Consider the following 27,058-nt stretch of genomic DNA (forward strand, 5'->3'; position numbering starts at 1 on the left):
TACAAACAATTAAAACAGTGTGACCTCCTCACAGTAACAGTCATTGGAACTAGTACTATTTTTCTTGGTATGTAAATTTAACGCTTACAGTGTGGCAATTGCCTTTTGTTGTGGGAAAGATAACCCCTGTCTTGAGCAAGTCCCCATTTTTTTGTGGTGAGAAAAATAATAATCACAGTTCTTCCTGTACTGCTGTTTGTATTGATAGAGACACCTAAGAGGAAGAAAAGTTTCTTTTCTTTCCTCTAACGCTATGATCAAGTTTAGGATTTCCAGCCAGAACTGGGCAAATTCCATTCTACGTACTAAGGAAGCCCAGTTTTGTCCCAAACCAGCTGAGCAAAGAAAGACACATTCTGTCTCTGACCAGTCTAACAAAGGGAACTAAATTCCCTCCTTGTTAATTAAATCTCTGAAATTGTTGGTCTGCTTTATTCTGTTACCAGTGTTCTAACCCTATAAAAAGCCTTTAAGTCAGTAAGTGATCATGTGGCAATTAATTAGCAGTGAGATGGCCATGTGATTAACAGCTATGATGTGTTTAGAGCCTAACCATAAACCTTCAACACTATTCCCCCCCCCCCCCGCCTCTCTACTCACTAGCTTACCAACACCCTTCCTAGCCAGTTTTATGTTACAATTCAGTTTTGGATTTATGGGGATTTAAATATTTTCCTACAGACCAATAAACTCTGTTATAAAAATGACACAGCAGTGATTTCCCCTTGGAAAGGCACCTTTTGCAGAATTATGGCTGTTGAAATAAAGAAAGACCAGTTTCCAAAGAAGAATTGTAAGCATTTATTTTTTGTTTAAAGGAACCACTGTTCCATAAATAGTCAAAATAGACAGGAAAATAGAGCAAAATCACAGTGTTAAATTGCAAAGTATAATTTTCCAGGAAACAGGTTTTTGGAACAGCAGCCTAACAGCTACACGTCTAAAGGAACACAAAAATGTTTCCACAGCTGGTCTCCAGGGCTGATTTCATTGTTAATCCTGGAAGAGCAAGGGCTGAGCTTGGAGGTAATTGGCTCCAAGGATCTTGTCCACATTCTTGGGCTGTAAAAATCAAAAAGTAGCCATAACACAAGGACAAGTACTTGCCCACAGTTAAGACCATCCAAACTGGGATGAATGCAAGTGAATTTATTTACAATGTGCGCTTAGAAAAAATGGTCACAACAGGCCACTGAGAGGTCATTTCCAGGGCACAAGGGGACCGACACGGCTCCATCAGGAGAGAGAAGATGCATTGGAGTTATTATGTCAACCACCTGGACCAGAGGTTGACCAGGGCTTTGACCAAACTGTAATTCTAAATTATTTTTTCTATTTTCCTGTCTATTTTGACTATCTATGGAACAGTGGTTCCTTTAAACAAAAAATAAATGCTTACAATTCTTCTTTGGAAACTGGTCTTTCTTTATTTCAACAGCCATAATTCTGCAAAAGGTGCCTTTCCAAGGTCAATATCTAAAGTATTGCAGAGGTTTTCAACCTTTTTGAGTCCATGTCTCCCCTGACCAAGTACATTCTTTTTGCAGCACCCCTGTGGGGCTCAGGATCCCAGTTATGTCACCCCTTGCCTGCAGAGCTGGCAGCCTCTCACCCTTTTTCGAGCACCCTCCCTTGTGCAATGTTCCCTCAGCCTCCTCTCCTCCCCCCTCTCCTTGGGAGTCCTCCAGGCAGCCACTGCCGCTGCCCCCGGTCTCTAAGCTGCCCCCTCAATAGGTGCCTCCTCACACTGCCCCACAGGGAACTGGGACTTGTCTGTCCATTCCCAACAGCAAGGACTGGCGGACTGGCAGACTGGGCTCCCTCACCCACTTGTTTGCCTACTCTGAGGCCGCTTCAGCTCCTGGCAACCAGCACCCCCTGGCCAGCCCCAGAGACACAATTCACCTGGGTAACTTGTAGCCAGGGCTGCTGCAACAAACAGCTGTGCAAGCCTTTGGGGGGCAGAGACGCGAGAGGGCATCAGAGGAGGGAGGGGAGGAAAGAGGGACAGAGGCCAATGTTGCCCACGGCACCCCAACCGTCATTCAAGGCACCCCTGGGTGTCACAGCACACTGGTTGAAAACCACTGGTGTATTGGATTGTAGGCTTACTCTTACAGGGGAAGCAGGGGCAGACTTTGGTCTTTCAAATTTCAGTGCTGCCCTGTCCAAGGCCAAAATTCGGCACCCCCTGCATATTGCTTTCTGTTCTGCTGAATTCACTACGTCATAGTTGTGGCGCCCTATGGCACATCCAATGCAGCAGGTCTGGTTGCTCTGCCCTAAATCTGCCTCTGGAAGAAGTGACTGTGTGGCTTGTGTTGGTTTGTGTTGGTTTGTGTGCACTGGTGGGTGTGGAAGAGAGAGAGAAATCTAGCCCCATTCATATGATTCCATATGGAATGAACACATGGACAGTAGCAACAGCATCACACATCTTGATCCAACTTCCACATATCATCTGAATGTAGGAGGAACTATACTGTAGTCCTTTCCCCAGTTCTCAGACCTTTACTCCATGTGCAGAATGAATGCATGCTTCACCTGTGCTGCAACATGGATTTACATGTAGAAGCACATGTGTGGCAATGATAGGACGCCATGTGACTGAAAAAGCAGTTGGCAATTGCATGGAGCCCAGCTGTCATACGTCTGTGCGGACACACATTGCAGATGTGTAATTCAACACATGGCAAGAAGCAGGGCCAACTGCTCCCCACCAGTCTTACCTGTTTCTCCCTTGCCAAATGTTGAGTCTGCTTCGACCCCATCCATCAGTTTGGCCCCATCCAAAAAGTCTGTTTCATGGACACACTAAAGTCATAGCTTTGTGACAGGACACATGTTTTGTGTGCAGAAGTTCCTAGCAGGAGATGGTGGCAGGCGAGATGGACCAATGATCTGACAGCATAAAGCTGGTGCTCACCTGATGTAGAGAAGCTAATGAGGATGTGTGGGTTTTGCCACAGTCATGTACAAGCAGATGCCTCTCATGAGAATTTCCCTGAGATAATCCACTTGGCCCAAGGGATCTTTAGATAAATACCGTATTTTTCGCTCTATAACACGCACCCGACCATAACACGCACGTAGTTTTTAGAGGAGGAAAATCCGTAGGCATGCCACCCGTAGGCATTCCCTCCATAACACGCACAGACATTTCCCCTTACTTTCTAGGAAGAAAAAAGTGAGTGTTATGGTGCAAAAAATACGGTAATTAAAATGAAAACCAGTGGAGTGGCTTTCGAAAGCAAGGAGCTTTATTTAGATTCCCGTGCTGCTCTCCCTTTTACATCTATTCTTTAAAGAAGGAGCTCATCATCTGGGCTAATTAATCGTTGTCCCTTAATGGTCTCCTGCCCCCAGAATCGCTAGCTTTTTGACGACCACCTGAGCATCGCAGGGGACCAGACCCCTCACCTCTCTCTGTGGAAGCAGAGGAGTCGGAGGAGAACAGGAAGCCTGTCTGCAGCAGGCATGCAGGGAAGCCGGCGTGATCAGAACGCTAACAGGGCAGGCTGTGTAATTACATGTTTCTTGTAAGTGTGTTAGCTCCATGGGGAGCTGAGTCCATTTGGAGACAAGGAGAAATAGCCCCCCCTTTCAGTAAGGTGAAAAGGGTCATCGCATATCCTAGTTGCCATTCAAATATAATAAAGGTAATTGTTGCTCTAGAGTGCTGGCTCGCCTTGCTTTTGCTCAGTCATTCCTCATGTCTGGATTATGCAGACGGCTGCTTTCTAACTAGGGAAGCACACTGCTTTGAGGAAGAGAGAAGACCATTTGTTTTGCAAGCGGTATGTTGTGATTATTATCTTTTTGCATTGTTTCTGCAGTATTGTGAGGGGGGGTGTGGAAGTCTAGAATAATACAAAATCTGGGCTGCAGAAGCTTGAACCGCAGTGCAGATTATTCTCTTGACAGTTAAAAGCAATTGATATTATTCCTCATGCAGAGGTGGGGGGGGGGGGCTTTGCAGCATTCCTGGATTTTTAACTTGTTGTCGTAAGGTTTGTGTTAGCATGAATGTCATGTTGCTGTTGCCGTTTGCACCTCCTTTTTAACCATCCTGCAGATTCCAATCTGATCTTTCGTCTCTCTAGCCAGATTCCTTACTGCATCTCCTCTCTCTCTCTCTCTCTTGAGTGTAAAGTTTGGCCTAGCTGAAGCTTGTTTCAACCCTGCAGGTTTTGTTTTTTGGGTAAAAGAACTCAGAGCATTTTCTCCCTGAGCTTGATTTTGGATGTTTCCAGGCTGCAGGAGGGGCCAGCGGATGCTTTGCCCTTGACAGAGGGCCAAGAGCCGACCGAATCCAGGGGAGGATTTATATGCAAGACGACAAGGCGATGGCTACGCAGCGAGCTCCGGAATCTGCTCTCAGCTTGTTGATGGTGAGTGGTTTAAGGGGTTGTTGAGCTTGAGGTGGCCTGGGTGGGTCGAGGGTGAAGATCATGACAAGGAATTGATGGATTATATTGGTATTGTGGTGCTGCTGCTGGTAGGGGTGGAGAGGGCTGGCTGTTGTGCTTTTTTAACAAAATGGACAAGGAAGGTGTTTTTTCTTTTTTTCTATGGCCACCCCACTCAACGCTAATGATCACAATTTAGAGAAAACTTCAAATTTACAGATGTCATCTTTTTGTAGCCCTGTTGTTATTTTTTTAAAAAAAAAAACTATTTGTCTCCTGTTGTCTTCTGGTTAAGGTGCTCTTGGCAGGTTGGAGTGGGGGGCGGGGGGGGGGACTGCCATCAAATGTAGATAAACTGTAATGATCCTGATAACAGCCTGCCTGTCACAACAAGTTAGCATGCAGTTGTTTGTGTTTCTTAGAACAGCTCCTGAATCTCTGCATCATTCAGGAAGTGAACCCCTGGACCTCTGCCCTTGCCTGCCTCCCTCTGTGTCCCCAATGACAATTCAGGGTGCCTTTCGCAGATGATGGTGTTAGCAACCAGAGGATGCCATCTCGGGGGCTGCATGGAGCACCTAATGATTATGCAAGACCTGCCTATCTCTGGGCGGGGGGATGGGTAGGGTGTGGGTTTCAGGCACTGCCCACAACACGTGGACCTACTGACCCACTCTTCAAAGTTCTGCCAAGGAGGCTGAATCCTGGAAGGGTGTGACTTTCTGTTCATTTGCTTTTATTAAAACAAAGCCGGTGGGCTTGAATTCCCCAGATTATACATTTCTTTTGCATCTTTCACTCTTTTTTTGCCATCTGGAATCATTTCAGTCCTGAGCTTTTCCAAGCATTGAATTAATCCTCCTTCCCACCCCTCCCTTTGCAGGGGATGGAGAGGGTTGCAAATGGCAGGGCAGTATATACATATTGATCTCTGCTTTCTGATGGTGCTAGAAATGGTCTCCTGGAACTTGGCATTTGCAGCCGTAGACTAATGGCCTCCTGGCACTTTGAGTGGTTAGCAAAGGTCAAGCGGAGAAGAACAACTTTTATGTCCATTACTAAATACTCTATTAAATTTACTGATGGTTTGTCTTTATATTTATCAGTGGCTGTCATAACAAGCAGCCAGCAGTGTGTTGCTTTCTCAGTGTTTTCTATGGTTCTTTAAATGGTTGCCTTCTGGGCTTGGCCTGTTTAAATCTGCAGAAGGAGCCCTCTCTGCCAGTGCAAAACCCAGTAATGGCAAGAATGGTTTGCAATGCACTGCAGATGATGCTTGGAGGAGCAGGTGCTTGGGCCTCAGTCTCAGTGATGGGGGGACAAGGGAGCTGGGATGGATGCTATTGCTGTACAAGTAAGACATCTGTGGGCCTCTCCAAATGGCCTTCCTGTTGCACGTTCAAGGTGATTGGTATTCATGATGCTTTGGGGGCAATCACAGGTGACCTGACTTTCATCACTGCTTGTGCTTGCGAAGGTTTGGGGACGGTCACACTGCTTCCTTTTCAGTCAATAAGGATCCCTAACTTTCTGCTGAACCCCCCATAACATATTATACCACAAGTGTTCTGGTTTATTTCTGTCCCATTTTATTGCACTTTAGCCCCTCCGAACAGTAATGCTGTAGAAGCAAACTAAGTAAACAGACTAAAGCAGGATGGTATAGACACCCTTAATGCCAATAAATACACCTGCCATAAAACCCCCGCCTGGAGGGGCTGGTCTGTCTTTTGCCCGTCTGCCACAATCACTTCCCCAATTATTGTTTACTGTATATGTTGAACTAATTGGATAGCTAGGTTGTGCCCCTGAAAGACTACCCAGACAATGTGGGATGCCTTTGTGCATTGCTTAGGCAAATGAGTATGCAGTTTACTGACCCGCCGCTTTCGTCTTCAGTGGTTGGTGTAGTATAGCATAGTTTTACTGGTTGCACCTTTAGGAGTAGCAGTAGTAGAGATCGTGCTGTTGACGTGAGCCTGTCCTTCAAGGAATATGAATTGAAATGAGTGTAGAAGTGTTAAGTCATTCTCAGTTCCTTCTCTTCTTGAGCTGCCTGATCCACAGCCAAGCTCCACTGCAGAACCAGCATTCAAGCTATTTTAAGCTCACTGGACTCCAGTGACTCCATAGAAAAGCACAAACCAAGAGGAGGGTATGGTGGCACCTTAAACACCAACACATCTAGTATGGTAGAGGCTTTCCTAGACTCAAGCCCACTTTGTCCCATGCATGAAGGGAAATCTTATCTGGCAGGCATATAAGTGAGAAAGCTATGGAGGTGGAAGCCAAGTGGCAAAGAGAAGCAAAGACACAGTCAGTGACCATTACAGCTTCAACAAGCACCTTGACTGGACTCTTTTTGGTCCCTGCTGAAGACATTCTTAATAGACAAGTCTGCCCAAATGCTTAGAAAGCTGAAGTCCTAGTATTTTAATTTTTGTAGGTTTTAAAGTATGGTTGTGAATTTTTCTCTATTAATTATTTTATCTCTTTGTAAACTGGTTTGAGGGTGTGTGTGTGTGTGTTTTTACAGGTATATAAATTTTACAAAATAAAATAAGTAGCCATACCATACTTTTTCTACAGTAGCAGATTGGTGATAATGGCTTGAGATTATTGCATAAACTCCTCTAGTGAGGAAGGGAGCCATTTCCAAGAAACAGTCAAAGGTAGAACAGAGATTCTGGTGTTTTCCTGCTCCCTGGATTTCCACAGGCATCTGGTTGACCCCTGAGAGAACAGGATGCTGGACTGGATGGGTCCTCTAGCCTGATTCCTCCCTCCCTCCCTTCCTTCCACATAAGGTAAAGGTAAAGGGACCCCTGACCATTAGGTCCAGTCATGACTGACTCTGGGATTGCGGCGCTCATCTCGCTTTATTGGCCGAGGGAGCCAGCTTCCGGGTCATGTGGCCAGCATGACTAAGTCGTTTCTGGCGAACCAGAGCAGCGCACGGAAACGCTGTTTACCTTCCTGCTGGAGTGGTACCTACCTATCTACTTGCATTTTGACGTGCTTTCGAACTGCTAGGTTGGCAGGAGCAGGGACCGAGCAATGGGAGCTCACCCCGTCGTGGGGATTCAAACCGCCGACCTTCTGATCGGCAAGTCCTAGGCTCTGTGGTTTAACCCACAGCGCCATCCGCGTCCCTTCCTTCCACATACATACATACAAAATTTGTATACCACTGGATGATAACGAAACCTCTAAGCAGTTGGTCAGTTAATTAACACATACAGTGGTACCTCTGGTTACGTACTTAATTCGTTCCGGAGGTCTGTTCTTAACCTGAAACTGTTCTTAACCTGAGGTACCACTTTAGATAATGGGGCCTCCTGCTGCCGCCGCGCCACCGGAGCACGATTTCTGTTCTCATCCTGAAGCAAAGTTCTTAACCCGAGGTACTGGGGTTAGTGGAGTCTGTAACCTGAAGCGTATGTAACCTGAAGCGTCTGTAACCTGAGGTACCACTATATTTGGAATTGTTGCCTTTTGTACCCAATGTGTCTATATTGTGAAAGTGGCATTTGACCCTTGGTAGCTTAGCTAGTCACCAAGTGATGAATATGCATTTGTGGACTGACCCTAAGGCCTCCAATACAAATTATATTTACTAGGAAGCAAGTCCCATTGAACTCAGTATGACTTTCTTCTTTGGAAACATGTTTAGCTGGGATGAGCACTTACTACTGATAATTACATGAGCATTGTGGAAGGCATGCACATTTCAGCGAAGAGAAAATCCTGCCTAACTCTTTTCCTTTTGCTCCTGACTCCTTTCCAGTATGTAAAAACTGAGCAAAATTGTCTATTTATCTTCCTAGTTCCCATCTCATTCCAACACTTCTCTAAATAGTTTTCTCTTTACAATGTTTCCATAATTCATTTAGCAGTGAGATTCACTAATAGAATCTCTTTATACTCCCAGACTCATGCAATACGGATATTATATTCCTGGCCCAAGGGAAAGGTCTAGGAAGATGGCTTTTAATAACAAAATGGGCAATTCATGTCATGGGAGACATTACTTAGCAACTAGCAAAATGCTCATCATTGTGGTGCTCTTGTGAAGGGAAGGCTGTATTCATTTTATGAACTGTGTTTCTGTACCACCGTATAACTAGCATTTTCTGGGTGGCATACAGAGAAATGATTGAAATGCAATATGAGCAATTAAAAATGCAATTGCAATGAAACATATTGCAGCAAGGAAAGATCAGTAGCATCAGACTCACGTCTTAACATTTCAAAATAAAACCAAGCAGAGCTTCAAATCTTTTCAAGTCCTTGAAAGGTCCCACAAAAAGCCAGGGTGAATAAACTAAAAGTTTTGCTGGACTTAGGGGGAACACAGCCTAGGTGCTAGTCAGTCTTCTCTAGCAGCTGCCCATGAAGTCTCACTTGGGGGTGGCACTGGGAGAAGCACCTTGGACAGTGACCTTTGCGTCCAGAACCAGCGCAGGCAGAAGGGAGTGATCCTTCAGATAAGCAGTCTCCAAGGTGTCTGGGGTTTCAAAGGTTAAAACCAGCCCAGAAATAGACTGGAAGATGGTGCAGCTGACAAGGCAGAGTGTGGTGGCCAGGTTGCTTCTAGACCCTTTTCAAAGGCAAGCCAACACATAGACAACCTACAGTCGCCTTGCATATTGTAACAGGGTGTGTCATTTTAGGGAATGAAACTTAATTTTTGCAAATTTCTACAGTGAGGGGATCTTAAAAATTTTGTTTTTGGGTGTGAGGAATTCCTGTCTGCTATTATTTTTGTGACTGGCAGCATTTAGTTTGGTAAGTCTACGTTTGATGAAGAAGCACATAAACTGTCTTTGGAAAACCCCAAAATTGTAATTTTACTTTCTGAAAATGTCACATAATACAACAGAGGTGGAGATAGCTGTGCCCCTGGGGGCGGGGTGAGCCGCCTGCTGGGGCGGGGTGAGCATCCTAGGGGGGCGGTGCAGCGATGTAACCCTCCCTCAGGGATGACACCTGGGGTGACCACACCTACCACACCCCCATCCTACGCCAGTGTAATACAAACAACTGGAAACACTTGGCAATCATTTGTAACGATTTCTATGCCATTTTACACACATTTTACTTACCAAGCCAAACTAAATTATATTGATTTAACCCAAATATATTTTGAATTCCCAAGTCATGTTACAACTTTTTAGCACCCCTCATTCTGGGAATTGGAAAGCTGAAAAATTCAATATGCCCTAATATTGCAAGGGCCACTGCCATCATCCCTTGCTGGGTAAATTCTTGCCAGTGAGAGTGGCATCCCCCAGGGTCTGGGTGAGTGCCCCAGTGCCCCTCTCTTTCCTCCACAGGAACAAACAGCAACCATTCACTTATATGGGAGAAAGTAGAGATGCACATTTAAATGAGTGCTAATCCAGCTCCCTTTGGGACTCCCCCTCCCCCTTATCCCCATAGCCCTGCCCCGGGCTGTTTTTCTTGGCTAAAGGGAAGGAATGCTGGGAATATGGATAAGGAAGAGCTGAGCAAGAGAAATGCGCTTTCTCCCATGGGGGGCGCTTGCATGCTCCAGGGAGGCTGGAAGGGGTCCTTTCCCACCCACCCTTCCTTAGTCGATTTGGGGCTCCCTTTGGCTTCTCTTTCTGATTGCAGTCTGAGAGGTGTGCTAAGATTCTCAGTAAGATTCAGATTCCCCTCAATGTAGGGATTGCTACCAACTTGGATGGCTTTCACAGAGGATGTAGACCAATTCACGGAGGATCTGTTTATCTTCTCCCCCCCCCCCCCCCGTCAGGGGCCGGGTACTTCTCACTTGCTGGGAAGGCTGTGGCTGCTGTCCTGTTTGCAGATCCTGCTTGAGAGGCGTCTGCTTTGCCCCATGAGGACCAGACGCTTGTCTGGGTGGCTCTCTGGCCCGATTCCACTGGGCTCCTGAATCTCTTCCCATACTAAATGGCACAAGGGCTCTGCATCTGAAGAAGAGCATCTGCTGCAGCTATCTTTTTATGCTTTAGCATTGCTATATTTATTGCAACAACAACACATATCAGTTGACACACAACAGCATTTCCTCTTTTTGAAGCAAAATGGCTTTGGCGTGCACACAAGCTGCTTAGAACAATGGCTACTCCTTGTCCAGAGTCGATGTAGCTCATGTGGTGCCTTCCAGATGTTATGGGCGACAGTGTCCATCAGCCCTAGGCAGGGATGGGGGTTATAGCCCACAACATATGGAGGGCACCTTATTGGCCACCCATTGATCTAGAACATCTGCCCTAGCTTATACCTGTGGCTGGGATGGCACTGCCACAGCGTGGTAGAGCATCTTCCCTGCTTTATCTGCCCTACTGTTTTGGGAGCCTATTGCCACTGAGAACTCTGGGACACACACATTCGGTCATGCATTAACCTCACAACACTCCTCCTTTAAAACCAATCAATCCCAGAAAGGGCAACTTGCCCAAGGCCACATAAAGACCCTCAGGCCTGAGCAGGGATTTGAATCTGGTCTGCCATAATTAAACCCAACATGCTCAGTTACTGTTTCACACTGGTCCACCTCTGGAAGTTCTTGGTTGTTTGCCTTGAAGCATGGAGGGAAGGTAGAGGAAAGCATGGCTTGCCACTTTGCACAACAGATACAAGCTAGTGGGCTGAGATGGTATCCTAGGTGAACACCTCCTGTGAGTGTGTGCCATTTTGTAGAAAATGAAAGTGCATTATTTGACTTGCTGAAGGTAATATGCTTATGGGGCTGAAATATAGTACTTTGCTGAAGCCCCCAAATGACCCCTTTTGTCTTTCTCCCCATGTGACTTCAGGCAAGTAACACTCAGCGGATGCCGGGTGCAGCAAGCGCGTCCTGCGGCTGGGGGCAGGGCGAGCCACCCATGGGGGTTGGGTGCGCTCCGTGGAGCCTCTCTGCCGCCTCTCCCTCAGCTGTAGGGTGGCTGAGGGAGAGACGGAGGGCAGACACAAGTCCCATGCTGCTGTTTTAGGCAGCGCAGAGCCTGCAGGTTTTCAAGCCACCACGTCACTCCCAGGAGAGACGCATGGCTTGGGCACGCTGCAGGCCCCACGGTAAGTGCCCAGTGCCAGCCACGTTTCGTTACATTGTTGACTGAACTAAAAGGTTTTGTGAGCCCATTTTTTTTAAAAAAAACCACACACTCATATTTTTTTCATTTTGTCACCCCCCTCAGTGATGACACCCGGGGGTGGCCCGCACCCCCCTTCCTCTGCCACTGGTGACACTACTATGCATGGTATTTTACTGGACACCATCATTATAATTTTTTGGCACATGGAAGTTAAGAAATACTCAAACAAACCACATGGCAGAAAGGAAGTCCATGTATATATACACTAAGAGCTCATTTGCACCCACAAGTGTGAGGGGAACAGGTGTCTCTTAACAACTCTCAGCACACTTAAATAAACTTTAGTGCCCGGGACACTCTGAGGGAAGCTGTGACTGTCCAAGTGTCATAATGGTGTTTTAGATGTATACTGTGGGTGGCCAGACAGATGCGTAAAGGTTTTTCTTTCTCCTGCTGCCGCAATATAGATGGCATGGAACTGAAAAGGAGACAACGTGCTGTCATGTTCTGAATCCTGGAAATGTCATGTTCTGAATCCTGGAAATGACAACTAGGATGGGCACATTTCATAGTCCAGTAGTTTACTCTAGTTATGTAGACTTCATAGCCGAAAGCATGCACAGGCCAGCATTGGTGCCCCACTTGAGAGCCGTAATATATTGCTCAGATTACAGGAGATAAGCAGCATTGCTTCAGTCTTGGCGATGGGAAATCAGACCAGCTACAATAACACAAGCTACTCTCTTATATCATCAGCTGGTTGACACCTGAATGGTGTGTTGAGGCTGCTCTTGTATTTGCAGCTTCATTGCAGAGGGGCTATTGAATTTCTCATGTGGTTAGAATACAAAACGCTGATGGGAATGGCTCGCAATTGGAAGCCTGGTTCCTTAGCTTCATTTTATCTGCCCACATAAAGCCCTTTTGAAGGCTTTTCAAATAAAAAAGCATGTATTGATCAAAGGGTATTGAATGGCACTGTAAGTTAGGTCAGTTGGGCTTGGTTGCGACAGCATTGCAGCATTCTGGCAGAATGAGATCCGAGAGGCCTGACCTCTAGACTGCCAGAGGTTAACGTGCCTTTTAATTGGTATTTATTGGATGAAAGTTGTTCAGAGTATAGAGGTGTTCACTGATGGCCCAGTGAGTTAAAATCCTGCTGTTTGGGGTGATCTGCTCACGTCTTCAACAGTTGCCCTTGGCTTTGTATATGAGTAATAGATCCCCATCTTCTGATTCTGGGGCCTCTTTTTTAAATTCAATTCTCATGATCCCAAGTCTTTGGACGGATTTTCATGCTGCTATCTGGGGAGGGGCTCAGTGTTGGAGCACATGCTTCACACCAAGAGGTCCCAGCTTTGAATAGTTCAAGCCTTGATGTCTCTGGGGGTGGCTGGAGATGGCTCCTGCCTAAAAGTGCCAACAGTACTGAGGCGGAGAGCTATATCCAAATCTGGTCTGGGAGAGGGTATTCTCTGTCCCAGGGTCCCTGAGGATAGGAGGGAAAGAATCTGCGAATGCTAGGGAAAGAAAAGGTCCTGCTCTGCGGCCTTTTTGTTTTTGCCTGGCCTCACAGCAGGTAGGCCAGGCTGATCCAGAGGTGTCATGCTCTCTGTGAGTCAGCGCCCCATGGCTGCACACCCTCTAATCGAGGGGCCTTCTGGTGCTGTGGAACTACAACTCCCATCATCACCTTGACATTGGTTATGCTGGTGGGGGCTGATGGGAGATGGAGTTCCGTGGCACCTGGAAGGCTACAAATTCCCCATCTTTGACTTAGACCAACTCCTGCAGTAGGGAAAAGAGGGGAACACCTTTGTAGGTGGGATGGAAGTTCAGTGGCAGAGCAGATGGTTTTCATGCAGAAGGTCCCAGGTTCAATCTCCGGCATAGTCAAGTAGAAGATGGTGAGAAAAACCTCTTCCTAGGACCCCAGACCCATTTCTAGTCTAGCTGAATGAACTACTAGACAGACTTGGTACCAGGAAGCTTTCTGTGTTCCTATGAAGTATATTGAATTGTTCAATAAAAAGAAAAGCATCCATATTTTCCTTTTATAATGGATTTGCTACCTTTTACTGTCTATAACATTTCACACTAGAAAGCCCCACCTGGGGGAAATTATTACTAGAAATTGCCTACCCAGAAATATTTCTTTAAAAAATGATATAAACTCTTTTTTTAACCCACCAAGCTGCATTTATTTATTCCTGCAGCTCCTTGGATTTTGCTTCTCATAATTTGTGAAAAGATAATGAGAAACTGTTGTAGAACATATGTTTGGACTAGTATCTGTTTGAAATGTGTGTTGTAGCTAATATATTAAAGCAGGAACAAGGACACAGCCTTGGAATAATTGAGCCTGAATCTCCTTCCCTGATTTTGATTAACATGAACAAATGAAGCCTTAATGGTCAAAGCCCAATGCATTTTCTAATTAATCACAGGCTGACTAAAAACAATGCTTTGGACCATTACCTTTGTACCATTAGCTCTAAAGGAAGGGACTCATCAAGGACATCTTAGTGGCTCCTATATGGAATATGTTGCCATGGGCACCCAGGGCAGCTATTCACCATCCTCTCTGTTTTAATGTGCAGGACTACAGGCAGTGTGTGTTTATTAATGAAGAGTTAGCTTTATTTGAGGATTGGTGGCAGTGATTATTCCTATTAATGCAACATTACATCATCTTTGGAAATAATATGACAAAGCCCAGCCCTTGAGTCCTTCCTTCTTTCAGTCAATTAGCATTTCTCCTGCAGTTTATGACAGCAGGTTGGGGTTCAGATGGGATGTGAAATAGTGAAATCATTATTGGCAAGGCAATGGCATATGCCTTTCAAAAAAGAGGAAGATGATAGGACAGCTGATTCCTCCCCCTCAGCTGATATTTTTAGGTGACACAGTTCCCATTTCAATGGCTGGTGTAAATTGTAACCCTTAGGAAGGGAGCGCCATCCATGCGCCATCTGCCTCAGCGATGCAGCAGATGCACAATTGATAGTTATTGCAGAGCTGCACTTGCTTTTTTGCAAAAAGGGAAGGCTGAATTTTATGTATACATCGTAAGTCTCAGTGTGCATCTGAGTCATCGCTTTGCATACCGTATTTTTCGCTCTATAACACGCACCAGACCATAACACGCACGTAGTTTTTAGAGGAGGAAAACAAGAAAAAAATATTCTAAACGAAATAGTGGATATATGATTTTTGTGGTTCATGCTGTGGCCACAGACATGTGATCTGACAGTGAGTTTGGAGTAGCCCAATGCAAAAATCCTGAGGATCCATGTGGATCCATGCTTTGTAACCACGGAGGAGGGAAGGAAGGGGAACCATGGATCCTCTGCTCACGACTGCAGCAGATCCCCCCCGCCACCCGCAGGCTTTCGCTCCATAACACGCACAGACATTTCCCCTTACTTTCTAGGAGGAAAAAAGTGAGTGTTATGGTGCAAAAAATACGGTAGTCTTTGTACGCAGAATCGCTACCTTTCCTAGCATTATGGAACATGGCAGGTCAGGGCGGCTTTGGCGGTCACTTGGCTGCAGTGATAAAAACAGCATTTAGGTACAATTAATTGTTTTTAAACTCTACTAAAACTTCATCACCAACCAGTGAAAGTTCCCTCCCTCTGCTCTCTCACACCTGTTACTTGTGAGATAGGAATTTAATGACCACTTGGTTTGTTTTCTAAAGCTATTTTGGTTCTGGTGTGTTACTGTAAACAAAGGTAAAGGACCCCTGGCAGTTAAGTCTAGTCGCGAACGACTCTGGGGTTGTGGCGCTCATCTCACTTTACTGGCCGAGGGAGCCGGCGTACAGTTTCCAGGTCATGTGGCCTGCATGACTAAGCATGGCGAACCAGAGCAGCGCACGGAAACGCTGTTTACCTTCCCGCTGGAGCGGCACCTATATATCTACTTGCACTTTGACGTGCTTTTGAACTGCTTGGTTGGCAGGAGCTGGGACCGAGCAAGGGGAGCTCACCCCGTCGTGGGGATTCGAACCGCCAACCTTCTGATCGGCAAGCCCTAGGCTCTGTGGTTTAGACCACAGCGCCACCCACCTCCTGTGTGGGGCAACTAGCTAAGTAGACTAGCCATTGTTTGTCCAGCAGCTGCCCAGACCACAGATTTCCAAATCAGGACTTTTGATTCTTCACTTCTAAAGGCAGAGCTCCGATATCTGAGGTGTTGGGGAAACCAGACTGAACTGCGTGCATTAAAGAAGGTGGAGAGGCCTTAGAGTGAAGGTTTGTGCATCAGGCCTTTATCAAGGGATGGGGAGCCTGAGGCCTCCTTCCCTGTTAGCCAACAACGCAGTGTCCACAGGTTACGAGAGGGTGGCCTTGTTTAGAAACAAAAACTGCACATACATGCCCAGAGTCGTCACGCTATTCCTTTCTCTAGGCAGCCTTGGGTGACTTGCCCATCCCACAGAATCAGGGGCAGATGATTACTGTACGCTTGAAGGGATCATGCAAACCTCTCTCTAGTCAGGGGTCAGTGAGCTGTGGATTGCAATGCTTGGCGGTGTTATTGCATTTGCTTTGAAAGCCCAAGCAGGTCCTGATAATTCAATCTGTCTCCCAGCTGCATAACACGTGAGAGAGGCCTGTTGTGCCTTTTGGCAGCTCAGTCTTTCCCATTTATATAGCCCCAGATTGCCAGTGCCCCCTGCCTGCCTGCTTGGACCCTTTTGAATATTATTGATTGTTTTTAATCAAACTATTCCTTGAGACGGCCTGTTTCCTTTCTGTCACTCTGCCTTGGTAGTTACAGGGTTCTTCCAGATAACCTGCTAACTAAGCATTCATCCCGATTTTCTTGCACAGAGCTTATACAGTTAGACTGGTCCTGGCCTTTATTGAGCATTTGTTCTTATTTATTTGTGGAGTGGTTATATGATAATGAGCATCTACCCTTTTGCTTGCAAGGCTTTTATACAGCTTCCCAGTAAAGATTAATTCATTTCACTGTCACTTTTCTAACTGCCTAAGGTTTGTTTCTTTTAAGAAGTGGATTTGCTGTGATAACGCAACAAGAGCATCTAAATCACCTTTAATTGTGCAAACTTAAATTTCCAGTATGCGCTTGATTCCCTCCCACAAAATAGCGATAGCCTGAAGGCAACCACAATGCACTGGAAGGTGAAGAGGTCGGGTTACAATGGATCCATGACGTGGCATAGGTGCTTTGACACTTGCATATTCCCCAATACAGTGGTACCTCTGGTTAAGTACTTAATTCGTTCCGGAGGTCCGTTCTTAACCTGAAACTGTTCTTAACCTGAAGCACCACTTTAGCTAATGGGGCCTCCTGCTGCCACCATGCCGCCGGAGCACGATTTCTGTTCTCATCCTGAAGCAAAGTTTTTAACCCGAGGTACTATTTCTGGGTTAGTGGAGTCTGTAACCTGAAGCGTATGTAACCCGAGGTACCACTGTACTTTGCAAATGGAAATAGGGACACTTTCTAAAATTCCTTCCACGCTGGGCATTGCTGAGGGCACTTCTCTGCCTGCTGTGCACCATCCTGTCCATTACTGGATTTGGAAACAGGTGTGCTAGACAGATTTATTTTAAAGTGCGTTTGAGCCTCATTTGATAGGCATGTGTGGAAGACTGTCAGCTGCCATGGGGCTGGTTATTGGCAGCTATTTTTTTTTGTATTTTAAATCACTACAAGTTTGAATATGTATTAATTTGATGACTTGTTTTTTTGCCTTATTTATGTGCTGTTGTGCTTTTTATATGATCATAGTGATTGTCATGTTTCCTAATTTTTAAATTCTGCTGTTATGTCTATGAGCCTCTTTGAGCTCAACATTGTTGTTGGAAAAGCAGAATACAAGTATGTGATCAAATAAATAAAAACAGCATCCCACAAAGATCCTCCCCTATTCAGCCACTTCAGCTTTTTGTAGCTGGAGTCAGTCCGGGCCTGCAAGGCAGGGAGCTGATCCTCCAAGCAGAGCCAGAGCTAGCTGCTCTGTGAACCCGGGGGGGGGGGCATGGAGGTGGGGCAAGTGTCCCGGGGGTGAGACACCCATGGGGGCAGAACGAGCTGCCCATGGTGGGCTGCTTCCTGGGGGGAGGGAAGGGAGCCACGCTACTTTGCCAGTAGCCTTCCTCTCTTCCCTCCTCCTTTTGACAGCTTGGGGGAGGCTTCCCCCCCCGGAAGCAGCCCAGGAGCGGGGGGCAATGGCACACCACCCACCTGTGACTCCCAAGCCTCCCTCAAGCTGTCAAAACGAAGGGGAAAGGGGGGAAGGCTAGCGGCAAGGCGGCGCAGCTCCGCCCCTTCCCCTGACGGCTCGGGGTAGGCTTGGGAGTCGCGGGCGGGCAGCACGCCAAATGTCAAACCCCCCCAGTGATGACACCTGGGGCAGACCACCCCCACCGCCCCCTTCCTCTGCCCCTGCCTCCAGGACTCACGGCAAATTCGTCTCCCTAATTTATGTTGTTGTTTGATTTTTTTGTGAGCTGTCTTGGAAACCCAAATGGATGGAAGAGTGAGGTGAATTGGAGACTTCCGGGTTAGCGCGATCGGGTAATGGCGGATTCCCTCCGAGCTCCGGAGGGAATCAGCTCTACTGAAGACAGGTCTTGCCGCGGCGGCGACGCGGGGACCCTTAGAAACCGCAGGCGCTGAAGCCTGCGGACTTGGTGACTCGGCAGGCACCTTAAGCGCCCCCCGACCCACGAAGAGCCTTTTTAAAGGCTTTGGAGAGGGTACGGAGAGTGGCGTGGTGCTGTGAGTAGACCGCTACTTCAGTGGAGTGAAGCTGCGAGCCATGGCCGAAGAGTGCTGACATTTTCCCTTGAACATTTGGACTCAAAAAGAAATAACCCGTGAGTAGTACGGAATTTGGATTTGAAAATTTCTTTTTCCTTGAATTTGGTACGATCGGGGGAGTGTTAAAAAGGAAGTCCGCACCCCCCCTTTTTGCAGACACTTAAAGCAAGAACCGGATAACTAAGGTGGAGAGACTACCTTTCTCTGTGTGAGATAAAAGTGATTAATTCCACAATTGACATTAGAAGTTTTGAGCTGGAGGTTAAGAACTGAATTTCAGAAGTTGATGTGTAACCCCCCCCCCCAGACCCGGGAGCGATCCGCGAGTGAGCCTGTTGAGGAGACAGAAGGAATTTGACAGCTGTCAAACGAGCTGTCAAATGAGCTGTCAAACGAACTGTTTAAGCTAGAAAAATCTGTTACCTATTTTGCAGACCAGATGGGTTACATTTGATTCAAAGTTGTTGGAAACAATGAAGAAATAAGTAATAGTAATTGATTGCTGGAGAAGGATTACTAAGTAACAAGAATCCCTCTAGGGGGGATTCTGAGGCACTACAATGGCTGCAGATGGAAAATTACAGGCCGAGTTGGAAAAAATGTTTTTTCTTGTGGGAAAACTTCAAGACCAGAGCACAGCTATGACTACAATGATTGTGACCTTGAATTCTAAAGTAAGCAATTCTGTTGCCTGTGTTAAGGGCTTGATAAAAGAAAACTCTGCAGCTGAACTAGAAGACATGACAAAAGAAAACTCTGCAGCTGAACCAGAAGAGATATTTTCAGAGTCAGAGGAGAGGGAAGGAGGAGCGGAGATATTTCAGGAGGAAAAGGCCAACCAAAAACCTACAAATGGGGAATACAAAGAAAATAAGATATGGACAATGAGAATCTGGCTGAAAAGCAAGGATGAAGAAGAGAGAGATCCCCTTATGGGGGGACTGAAAGAACTATGGACTACAAATTTGTGCAAGATGAAAGAGGGAGCCCTTGGAACATTTGGATTATTTGGACTTAAAAGAAGTAAGAAACAGGATCGGGACTCCGCTTTCGAATATGGAGGGCTGGTTGGAAGAAACACTGATCTTATTGGGATAGAGCTCCTTCGAGACTTGGTGGCCAACATAAAAGATTACCAACAAAACCGACGAAGAGGGACTGATAGACATTTGAAGGCCTCGGACGTGAGAAATCCAGGCTAAGAACTGATATTATGGACACCTCTTTGGGGGATCGAAACCTGGAAAGAGGGGGTGTGTGTGAGAATTTTCTTATAAGATTATGATTTTTATGTCTAGTTATTATGTTTAGTAACTAATATGATAATTGAGAAATTGTTGGAAGGGAATTTAGGTCGACCTTTGGAAAGGATGTAATGATTATAATGGATCTGTGTAAGTTAAAATTGGATAATTAAGAAGAACTAAGTTTTTTTACAAAATGATAATAATATTGTAAAGAAAGGAGATAAGAACTTGCTGAACTAACTATTGGAACTAGGATGCATGAAGGGGGGATGCGGGGAAGTCAGAGAATGGGGTTATGAAAGTAAGAATTTGAAATTGTACATGTTTGTCTGTGTCTTTGTGTGTTTGTTATGTCTATATAAAATGTGAAAACTCAATAAAAAATTTTATAAATTTTTTTTTTAAAAAAAAGGAAGAGTGAGGTGAATTGATAGAAAATAAATAATACAGTATCCCAAAATTGGTGACTGCTGGCATTCCCACTTGGATTTTGTGAACAAAAGCTCCGAACCAGATATGTTTTCTCACTTTTTAGATATATAAAATGCCCTCTGAAGAGATGTGCCCCTGGTTTCATACACTCTCAGTGATCGATGGAAATCTAATTGTTTTCCTCAGGCATTTGGATTACTTGAAAATTGATTTGTAATACCTCTCTTTGCTGTTTTGTATTTTGTATTTTTATTATTTTGCTTTGGGCTTTGCTTGTTTGTTCTGTTCTGTTCTTAATTATTTTATGACCTTATTCTTTCTTTTGATAGATACTTTGAGGGTCTGGAAAGGCAGGATAGAAACATATTCTGTAATAAACTAAAGTAAACAAGCAAATGCTGGCAATAGGGCATTGCCCTGAGGTCCAAGGAGCCCAAGGAGGCCTCCTGCCTGTGTCAAAGGGAGATCATATCACTGGGGATTGGCAGTGTGCCCAAGGCCACTTAGGTTGAATCCAATGACACTCCTCTGGGAGTAAACCCCACGGGGCTAAATGGGACCCACTTCTGAGCATGTATAGGATTGCCCTGTTAATCATTTCATGATGGGGTTTCTTGTTCATTGCATGCCTTTAGTTGTTAAAAAAAAACACCAGCAGCTCTGGTCATATAACCCCATATGCATTACTAAACCCAGTCAAGTTGATTCCTTTAAGTCTTCCTCCATTTATTTCCTGGAATCAATATTTCTGGAAAGAGCGGTAGAAAGAGAACTATGGCAAAATTCTCCTTGTACTGTTATGATGAAGATGAATAAGGAAAGAAATGAACAGGACACTTGCAGCAACTTATTAAGCTGGTGGATAATATCCAGAACTATTTGTAGAACTTAATACATCTGTGGCTAAACTAATGAAGACATGGCAAGTTGAAATCAATCTTTATTGATTATAGCTTGGACTGGAGATCTGCAAAATACAATCCAATTCCTTCATTCTCATTAGGGAGTGTCAAGAGGTGCTGGAAACCATTTGTGGTAAATTCCGCAAGTTGTCCTAGATATATATTTAAGGAAATAAAACAGTGGCAAGGCAATACAAGAGAACTATAGCTGTTTGTCCTGTATGGCTCACTGCCCCCCTCATCGGCCTCCTTAGCCATTAATTAATGATAGGCTGTTTCACACATTAATGGAGCAGCAAACCTAAGGTTGTTCCCAAGTATGCACGCAAAAGGAAACCCCAACAAAGGATGGATGGATCTGTCCATTTCAGTTCTCAGGGTTTCTCATTTTATCTATCTTAAATTCAAATCTTCATATTTGTACAGCAATTTGCATTTTTTAAAAAAAAATGCTCATGAAAATTCATCACATTTTAGTTTGATTTTTCCTAATAAATATATTTTTGTGTGTAATTTTGTCAAATTACATTTTTGCAGAGCAATTTCCCCTAATACAGTGCATTTTGTATGCTATTTTCACTAATATATATATTCTTATGCACATTCCCCTACCATATGCATTTTTGTACACGTTACTTGAGTGTACAAAACTGCACTGCAAAATTCAGAGAAGTGAGACTTGGGAAGGATGGCTGTGTATCATAAGCCCACACACATGGGCCAGGGCTCATGGCAGAAGGTGGGCAGTGACAGGTGTCTTTGTGCCATTTCCACCTGTACAATATACGATCTCATATACTGTACCGTATTTTTTGCATGTACATACTTATTTTCAAACACTGGCTTTTATCACTTGTTCTGTGCAGACTGAGTAAAGTAGTAAAGTAAAGTAGTAAAGTAGTAAAATAGTAAAATACAAAATTTGTCCCAAATAATTAAATTTTGCACATATGTGCCATTACCTCTTGCTGGCTTCCCCAGAAACCTAGAGCCACTGGAAATGATGTGCAGTTCTATTAACAGAGCAGGGATCCTTGGCTGTAAGAATGCACATTATCTATCTATAGTTGCTTTTTTGATATAGTAACTTGACTTAGACCAAATAAATATCAACAGATATGACTCCAATGCTTTCTGTCTATGCTTATTGAAACATAAACACTAAAGATTCTGATCTCTCCCCTCCCCCCATGTATTCATAATGCAAAATTTAGTGATATTGCCAACATTTGAAAACAGCAGACTCAAAATACAAATGGTATGGTGAATCCAGCTCCCTTGACTAGGAATTCTTACTGAGTATTTAAAGTTGACATATGATAATTATTAATCAGACTATGCCCTAAAGCTGGTAATATCTGTGAGTGTGTGCTCATGCTCATTATCTTCACCCAGGGATGGGAACTTGTGGCACACCCTTCAAGTGTCCCTATTTTCCTGGGACAGTCCCAGTTTTTGATTTCATCCCAGAATGTCCCACTTTTCCTTAGGATGTCCCTTTTTTCATTGGAGAAATGTTGGAGGGTATGTTGTGGCCCTCCAGATGTTGCTGGACTCCAATTCCTATCAGCCCCAACCAGCATGGCCAAATGGATGATGGGAGTTGTAGTTCAACATCTGGAAGGTCATCACAAGTTTTTCAGGAAGTACAGGCTCTTGTGAAGCTTGCAGAGTGCAGACCACCAGAGAGATGATTTGTCGAATGTAAGAAAGGACACAAACACCCCTTGGCCCACCTTGAAATTTAAGTATGCACATGAAATTATTTCTACCACCAACCCATGAGAATTTAACCAACGTTTTCTCTCCCCTTTGAAAATTTTCAGTTGCAATTTCTTTTCCTGTTAATAGAGAATGGTCTGGAGGGGAGTGGTAGAAAATGTTGGCACAACACTATTGGCAGTTGTGTTCAACCAAGAGTGAAAGTTTATTAGAAGATGGGAGTCCATTGCAAAACTAGACAAAGCCTTCTCACCGCATTGGATGATGAAGGGAAGACGGTGTGGCAATTTGAATTGCAAATCGACAATCTTCCCATTGTTCTTGGCAGACGTGAATTCAATATGCCCCACGAAGCAACTGCTGTTCAATATGCAGCTTCCCACCATAGAGGGCTTCTTTGGCAGTGAATGAAAGAAGTGGTGCCACTGGGTGCCTTTTTGCCAAGTCCAATAAACCCTGGGATTATTAGTCTCCTGGCTTCCACAACTGAGCCAACTCAAAACCATATGGTTCCTCTTCTTAAGCATTGCCTTCCGAAAGCAATCGCCTCATTTCCCTCTCTCTTCTTTCCTCACTTCATACGCTTGAGAGGGCCAGAGCCATGATGAGCAAGAGCCATAAATATGGAAGAGGCAGGAAACTTTATGTCTCCCCATGGTCTGCTCCATCTGGCGGGGGGAGATCAGAATCGGGCTTTGGTGGTCCTTATACCTTCCCCTCTCCTGTTATCGTCCTGCCTTCCAGTTTTATTTATGGAATTAGAGTCCAGTAAGACACACTCATTTGGTTTATTTATGTGTACAGAAGGAGACTCTAAGAGGTGTTCCAGGCTATGCTAATTATATTCCCACTTGCAAATCTTATAAAGCACAAACTGCAAATTAACTGTTTGTGCCTGTAGGACTAGCAGCTATTTTCTAAAGTGTTTTCTTTCTTTAAAAATGAAAAAAAAAGAGTCGCCATGCAAGGGCTTTCAGGAAGCTCTTCCCCATAAACCCAGAACAGTCAAACTTTTCGCCTCATTTTTCTACGAAGGCCCCAAGATCTATAGAAGGTGCAAAATACATAACATGTAAATTAAAGAACAAAGTGCATCTGAGCCAGGGGTGCCAGCTCCTGGGGGTCAAGGCCTTTTGGGCCCCCTGTATTTTGGGGAAAGAGGCCTCTCTCCCATGTTCAAAAAACGTGGAGGCGAAGTGTCGACAGTAGTGCATCTCCAGTGGCTGGTGGCTCCTCCTCCTCCTGCCATGGAGGGAAGGAGGCTTGAAGCAGCCTCCCACCAGCAGTGGCGCCAAGAGGAGGTGGAGGTGGAGCCACCAGCCATGGGAGCCCCGCGGCCGCCACATTTGGCTCTAGCATAGGAGAGGTGGGCACTTGGCTGGGGGAGGGAAGAAGGCAGGCATGCCATGCTGCCGCCACCACCACACCAACTGCCTTTGCTCACTGCACTTGTCTTGGCGCTTGCCATCCTGACTTCCCCGGCTGGGAAGGAATGTGGCATGCTGAGCTCCCCGCCCCCCCCCCCCCCCAATGTTCTGTCCCACTTCTGGGCTTCTGGGCTCAGCATCTAAACAGAGCTACTGTTATATCTAGTGTCCTTATCTTCCAGGATGGAATTGGAAGACTCGAGATAGGATTCCCCTTAATCAATGGCTTGACAACATGACAACATTGGCAACATATGAACGGACAGTTTGTAGGCACAGACTTTCTTTGGATAAATACAATGATATTTGGAATAAGTTGGCAAAGAATATATTAGGTTATTGACAATTATATGTGTATTAGGATAATAAGAATACAGTGGTACCTCGGGTTACATACGCTTCAGGTTACAGACTCTGCTAACCCAGAAATATTACCTCAGGTTAAGAACTTTGCTTCAGGATGAGAACAGAAATCGCGAGGTGGAGGTGCAGCGGCAGTGGGAGGCCCCATTAGCTAAAGTGGTGCTTCAGGTTAAGAACAGTTTCAGGTTAAGAACAGACCTCCGGAACGATTTATATTCTTAACCCGAGGTACCACTGTATCTACATCTGTATATTAATATATGGTAATGTAACATTCTTTCTTTCTTTTTTTTATTCTCACTCTTTTTTGTCCCACTCTATAAAAAAAGGGAGAAAATTGTTCCAGGCTTGAACTCTGACAGTGAAGACAGACTTGCTATCTGTTCACCTTTACACAGCCTGTGACTGTTAAAAATGAACTCTGTGTTACTCAGGTGTTTCAGAAGTCTCTTAAACGTAACAAGAGATGCCCCTGTTCAGTCTCTCTGATTGAGTGTCCTCACATTTCACTTTATCTATTTCAATCTTAACATTAATAAATCAAACCTGTTTTAAAACTTGAAATCCTGTTATTTCATTATGATTTATACAACATCGTTTTAGCTGTTGGGGTGCAAAGCACATACAAATAATCCCACTTGCATGGTAGCTATGCTGGATATTTTTAGCTACTCCCAGCAGACCTGTGGGATTTGGAGAAGCAGCACCCCTTCAAATACCTTGGCTGCAAATACATCTCTGACACTATTCCACAGAAGCCCCTAAGACTTCCAGTAGATGCCACAACATTTGTGGAAAGGGAGCTTCTCCCTCCCCCTTTTGTAGTAGCATCGTATTTTCAGACAAGCTTGTTTGCTCATGCCTTATTTATGCTGTGCCATTTATGGAAACTCCAGGGTATTCTTCCCCTCCTCACCCATTTGCATTATGTCCTCAAACAAAGTGCTTCTGGAAGGAATGTTCAAAGCATTTGCTAGTGCAGGAAATGGAACAGGGAGTCAAAGTCATCGCGGAACAGCCTCCCACCCCACACTGAGCAGGATAACATAATCTGATGCAAACTGGAGGCTTTCTCGTTCCCTTCCTCTGCCATTTGCCGAGGATGTTGTATAGTAAAGACTGCATTTTGTAAAATATTTGTTGAACGCCTCGTAACATTGCCTGGCAGACAATGTCACTGCATCTTGGTGGCAATGTCACTGCATCTTGGTGGCAAAGCCAGTTCACCAGGCAAAAGGGAAGCCCCAGGTACGAAGGAGGGCAGAGCTCTCTTGGGGTCAGAGGAACCACCTACTGGGTGGTTCCTCTGACCCCAAGCCGCCTCCCTCAAGTGGCAGCAGCTCTCCAAGGTCTCAGCCAGAGGCCTTGCCCACTCCCTGCTACCCAGTCCTTTTAACAGGAAAGCCAAGCCCTGTATCTGGACCTAGGGATGGGGGAGGAAATCTGTTCAGTTTGCATGTTAATGAGAACCTCCCCAATGTGCAGCTTTTGAACCAAGCAATTTGACAACTAAAATGCAGAAGTGACCTCCTTGGGGCACAAGCCTGGGCGGTGTGTCTGGAGGTCCTGGGCTGCCCCATGTAGTCCAAAGGAAAGCAGAGCAAGATGTTTGGCTGCAGGGGTTGCTGGAAGGAGGCGTGCAAGGCGCTATCCAAATGCCTTAGGGACTGCTCTCCGGACTTCTGTTATAAATCTTATATATAAACGATATCTTTATTGTCATTGTCCCATGCAGAACAATGAAATTGAAAAACTACATAAAACATTCAAAAAACCTTAAAAACTCTGAAACCCCATTTTAAAATACTTTCGAATGTATTTCCTATCAATTAAAAATTTGATGTGGTGCAAGCAATTTTTTATTCTGAAAGTGTGACCCAGGGAAAAAGTTTGAGAACCACTGTGATAGTTTCGAGGTGGACTCTGCATGCCTTTGTCATTCCTGTTCTGCTTCATGTGCAACCGTGAACAATGGCCTTGTCCTCATTGTTTCATTGCCTCACTCTAATCCCCAGCACAAACGAGTTGATTTAATGTATTGTTAGTAAAAGGTAAAGGTAAAGGTACCCCTGCCCGTGCGGGCCAGTCTTGCCAGACTCTGGGGTTGTGCGCCCATCTCACTCAAGAGGCCAGGGGCCAGCGCTGTCCGGAGACACTTCCGGGTCACGTGGCCAGCGTGACATCGCTGCTCTGGCGAGCCAGAGCTGCACACGGAAACGCCGTTTACCTTCCCGCTAGAAAGCGGTCCCTATTTATCTACTTGCACCCGGAGGTGCTTTCGAACTGCTAGGTTGGCAGGCGCTGGGACCGAGCAGCGGGAGCGCACCCCGCCGCAGGGATTCGAACCGCCGACCTTTCGATCGGCAAGTCCTAGGCGCTGACTTAATCCACAATTCAATCAGTTGTGTGAACTTGGAGCCAATGGGAACAATGCAATTTTTTGGGTACTTTTATCAACGCAGATTTGACCCTATTGCACACTATTTCATGTAAATATTTTGAGCTGTCAGAGAAACTTTTTTTTTTAATTGTTCAGCTCAATAAACTCATTTACATTGGGTTCAATAGAACTGTTCGTTATTCAAGCTGATGTAACTGTGAAGATGGAAATGTATGTATGTATGTATGTATGTATGTACCGGTATGTATGGTGTGATTTTAAAAATG

At 45.2% G+C, this 27,058-nt stretch overlaps 1 protein-coding gene across 2 annotated transcripts in view; it reads left to right on the forward strand.

Annotated features, from left to right (window-relative positions):
• The first annotated feature begins 3,478 nt into the window (after positions 1-3,478).
• FRMD4A (FERM domain containing 4A) overlaps positions 3,479-27,058 on the forward strand; it is a 418,655-nt gene continuing 395,075 nt past the window's right edge. Inside the window, exons 1-2 of one of the 2 annotated variants that reach the window (XM_083701332.1) lie at positions 3,479-3,797; positions 4,254-4,391. In XM_083701332.1, coding sequence (XP_083557458.1) covers positions 3,531-3,797; positions 4,254-4,391 — 405 coding nt within the window. In that variant the 5' untranslated portion in view covers positions 3,479-3,530. The remainder of the gene's footprint in view (positions 3,798-4,253; positions 4,392-27,058) is intronic. The other variant, XM_083701333.1, reaches the window with a different exon arrangement.

Source organism: Podarcis gaigeae, assembly GCF_964106915.1.
Source record: "Podarcis gaigeae genome assembly, chromosome: 10".
Taxonomy (NCBI): Eukaryota; Metazoa; Chordata; class Lepidosauria; order Squamata; family Lacertidae; genus Podarcis; species Podarcis gaigeae.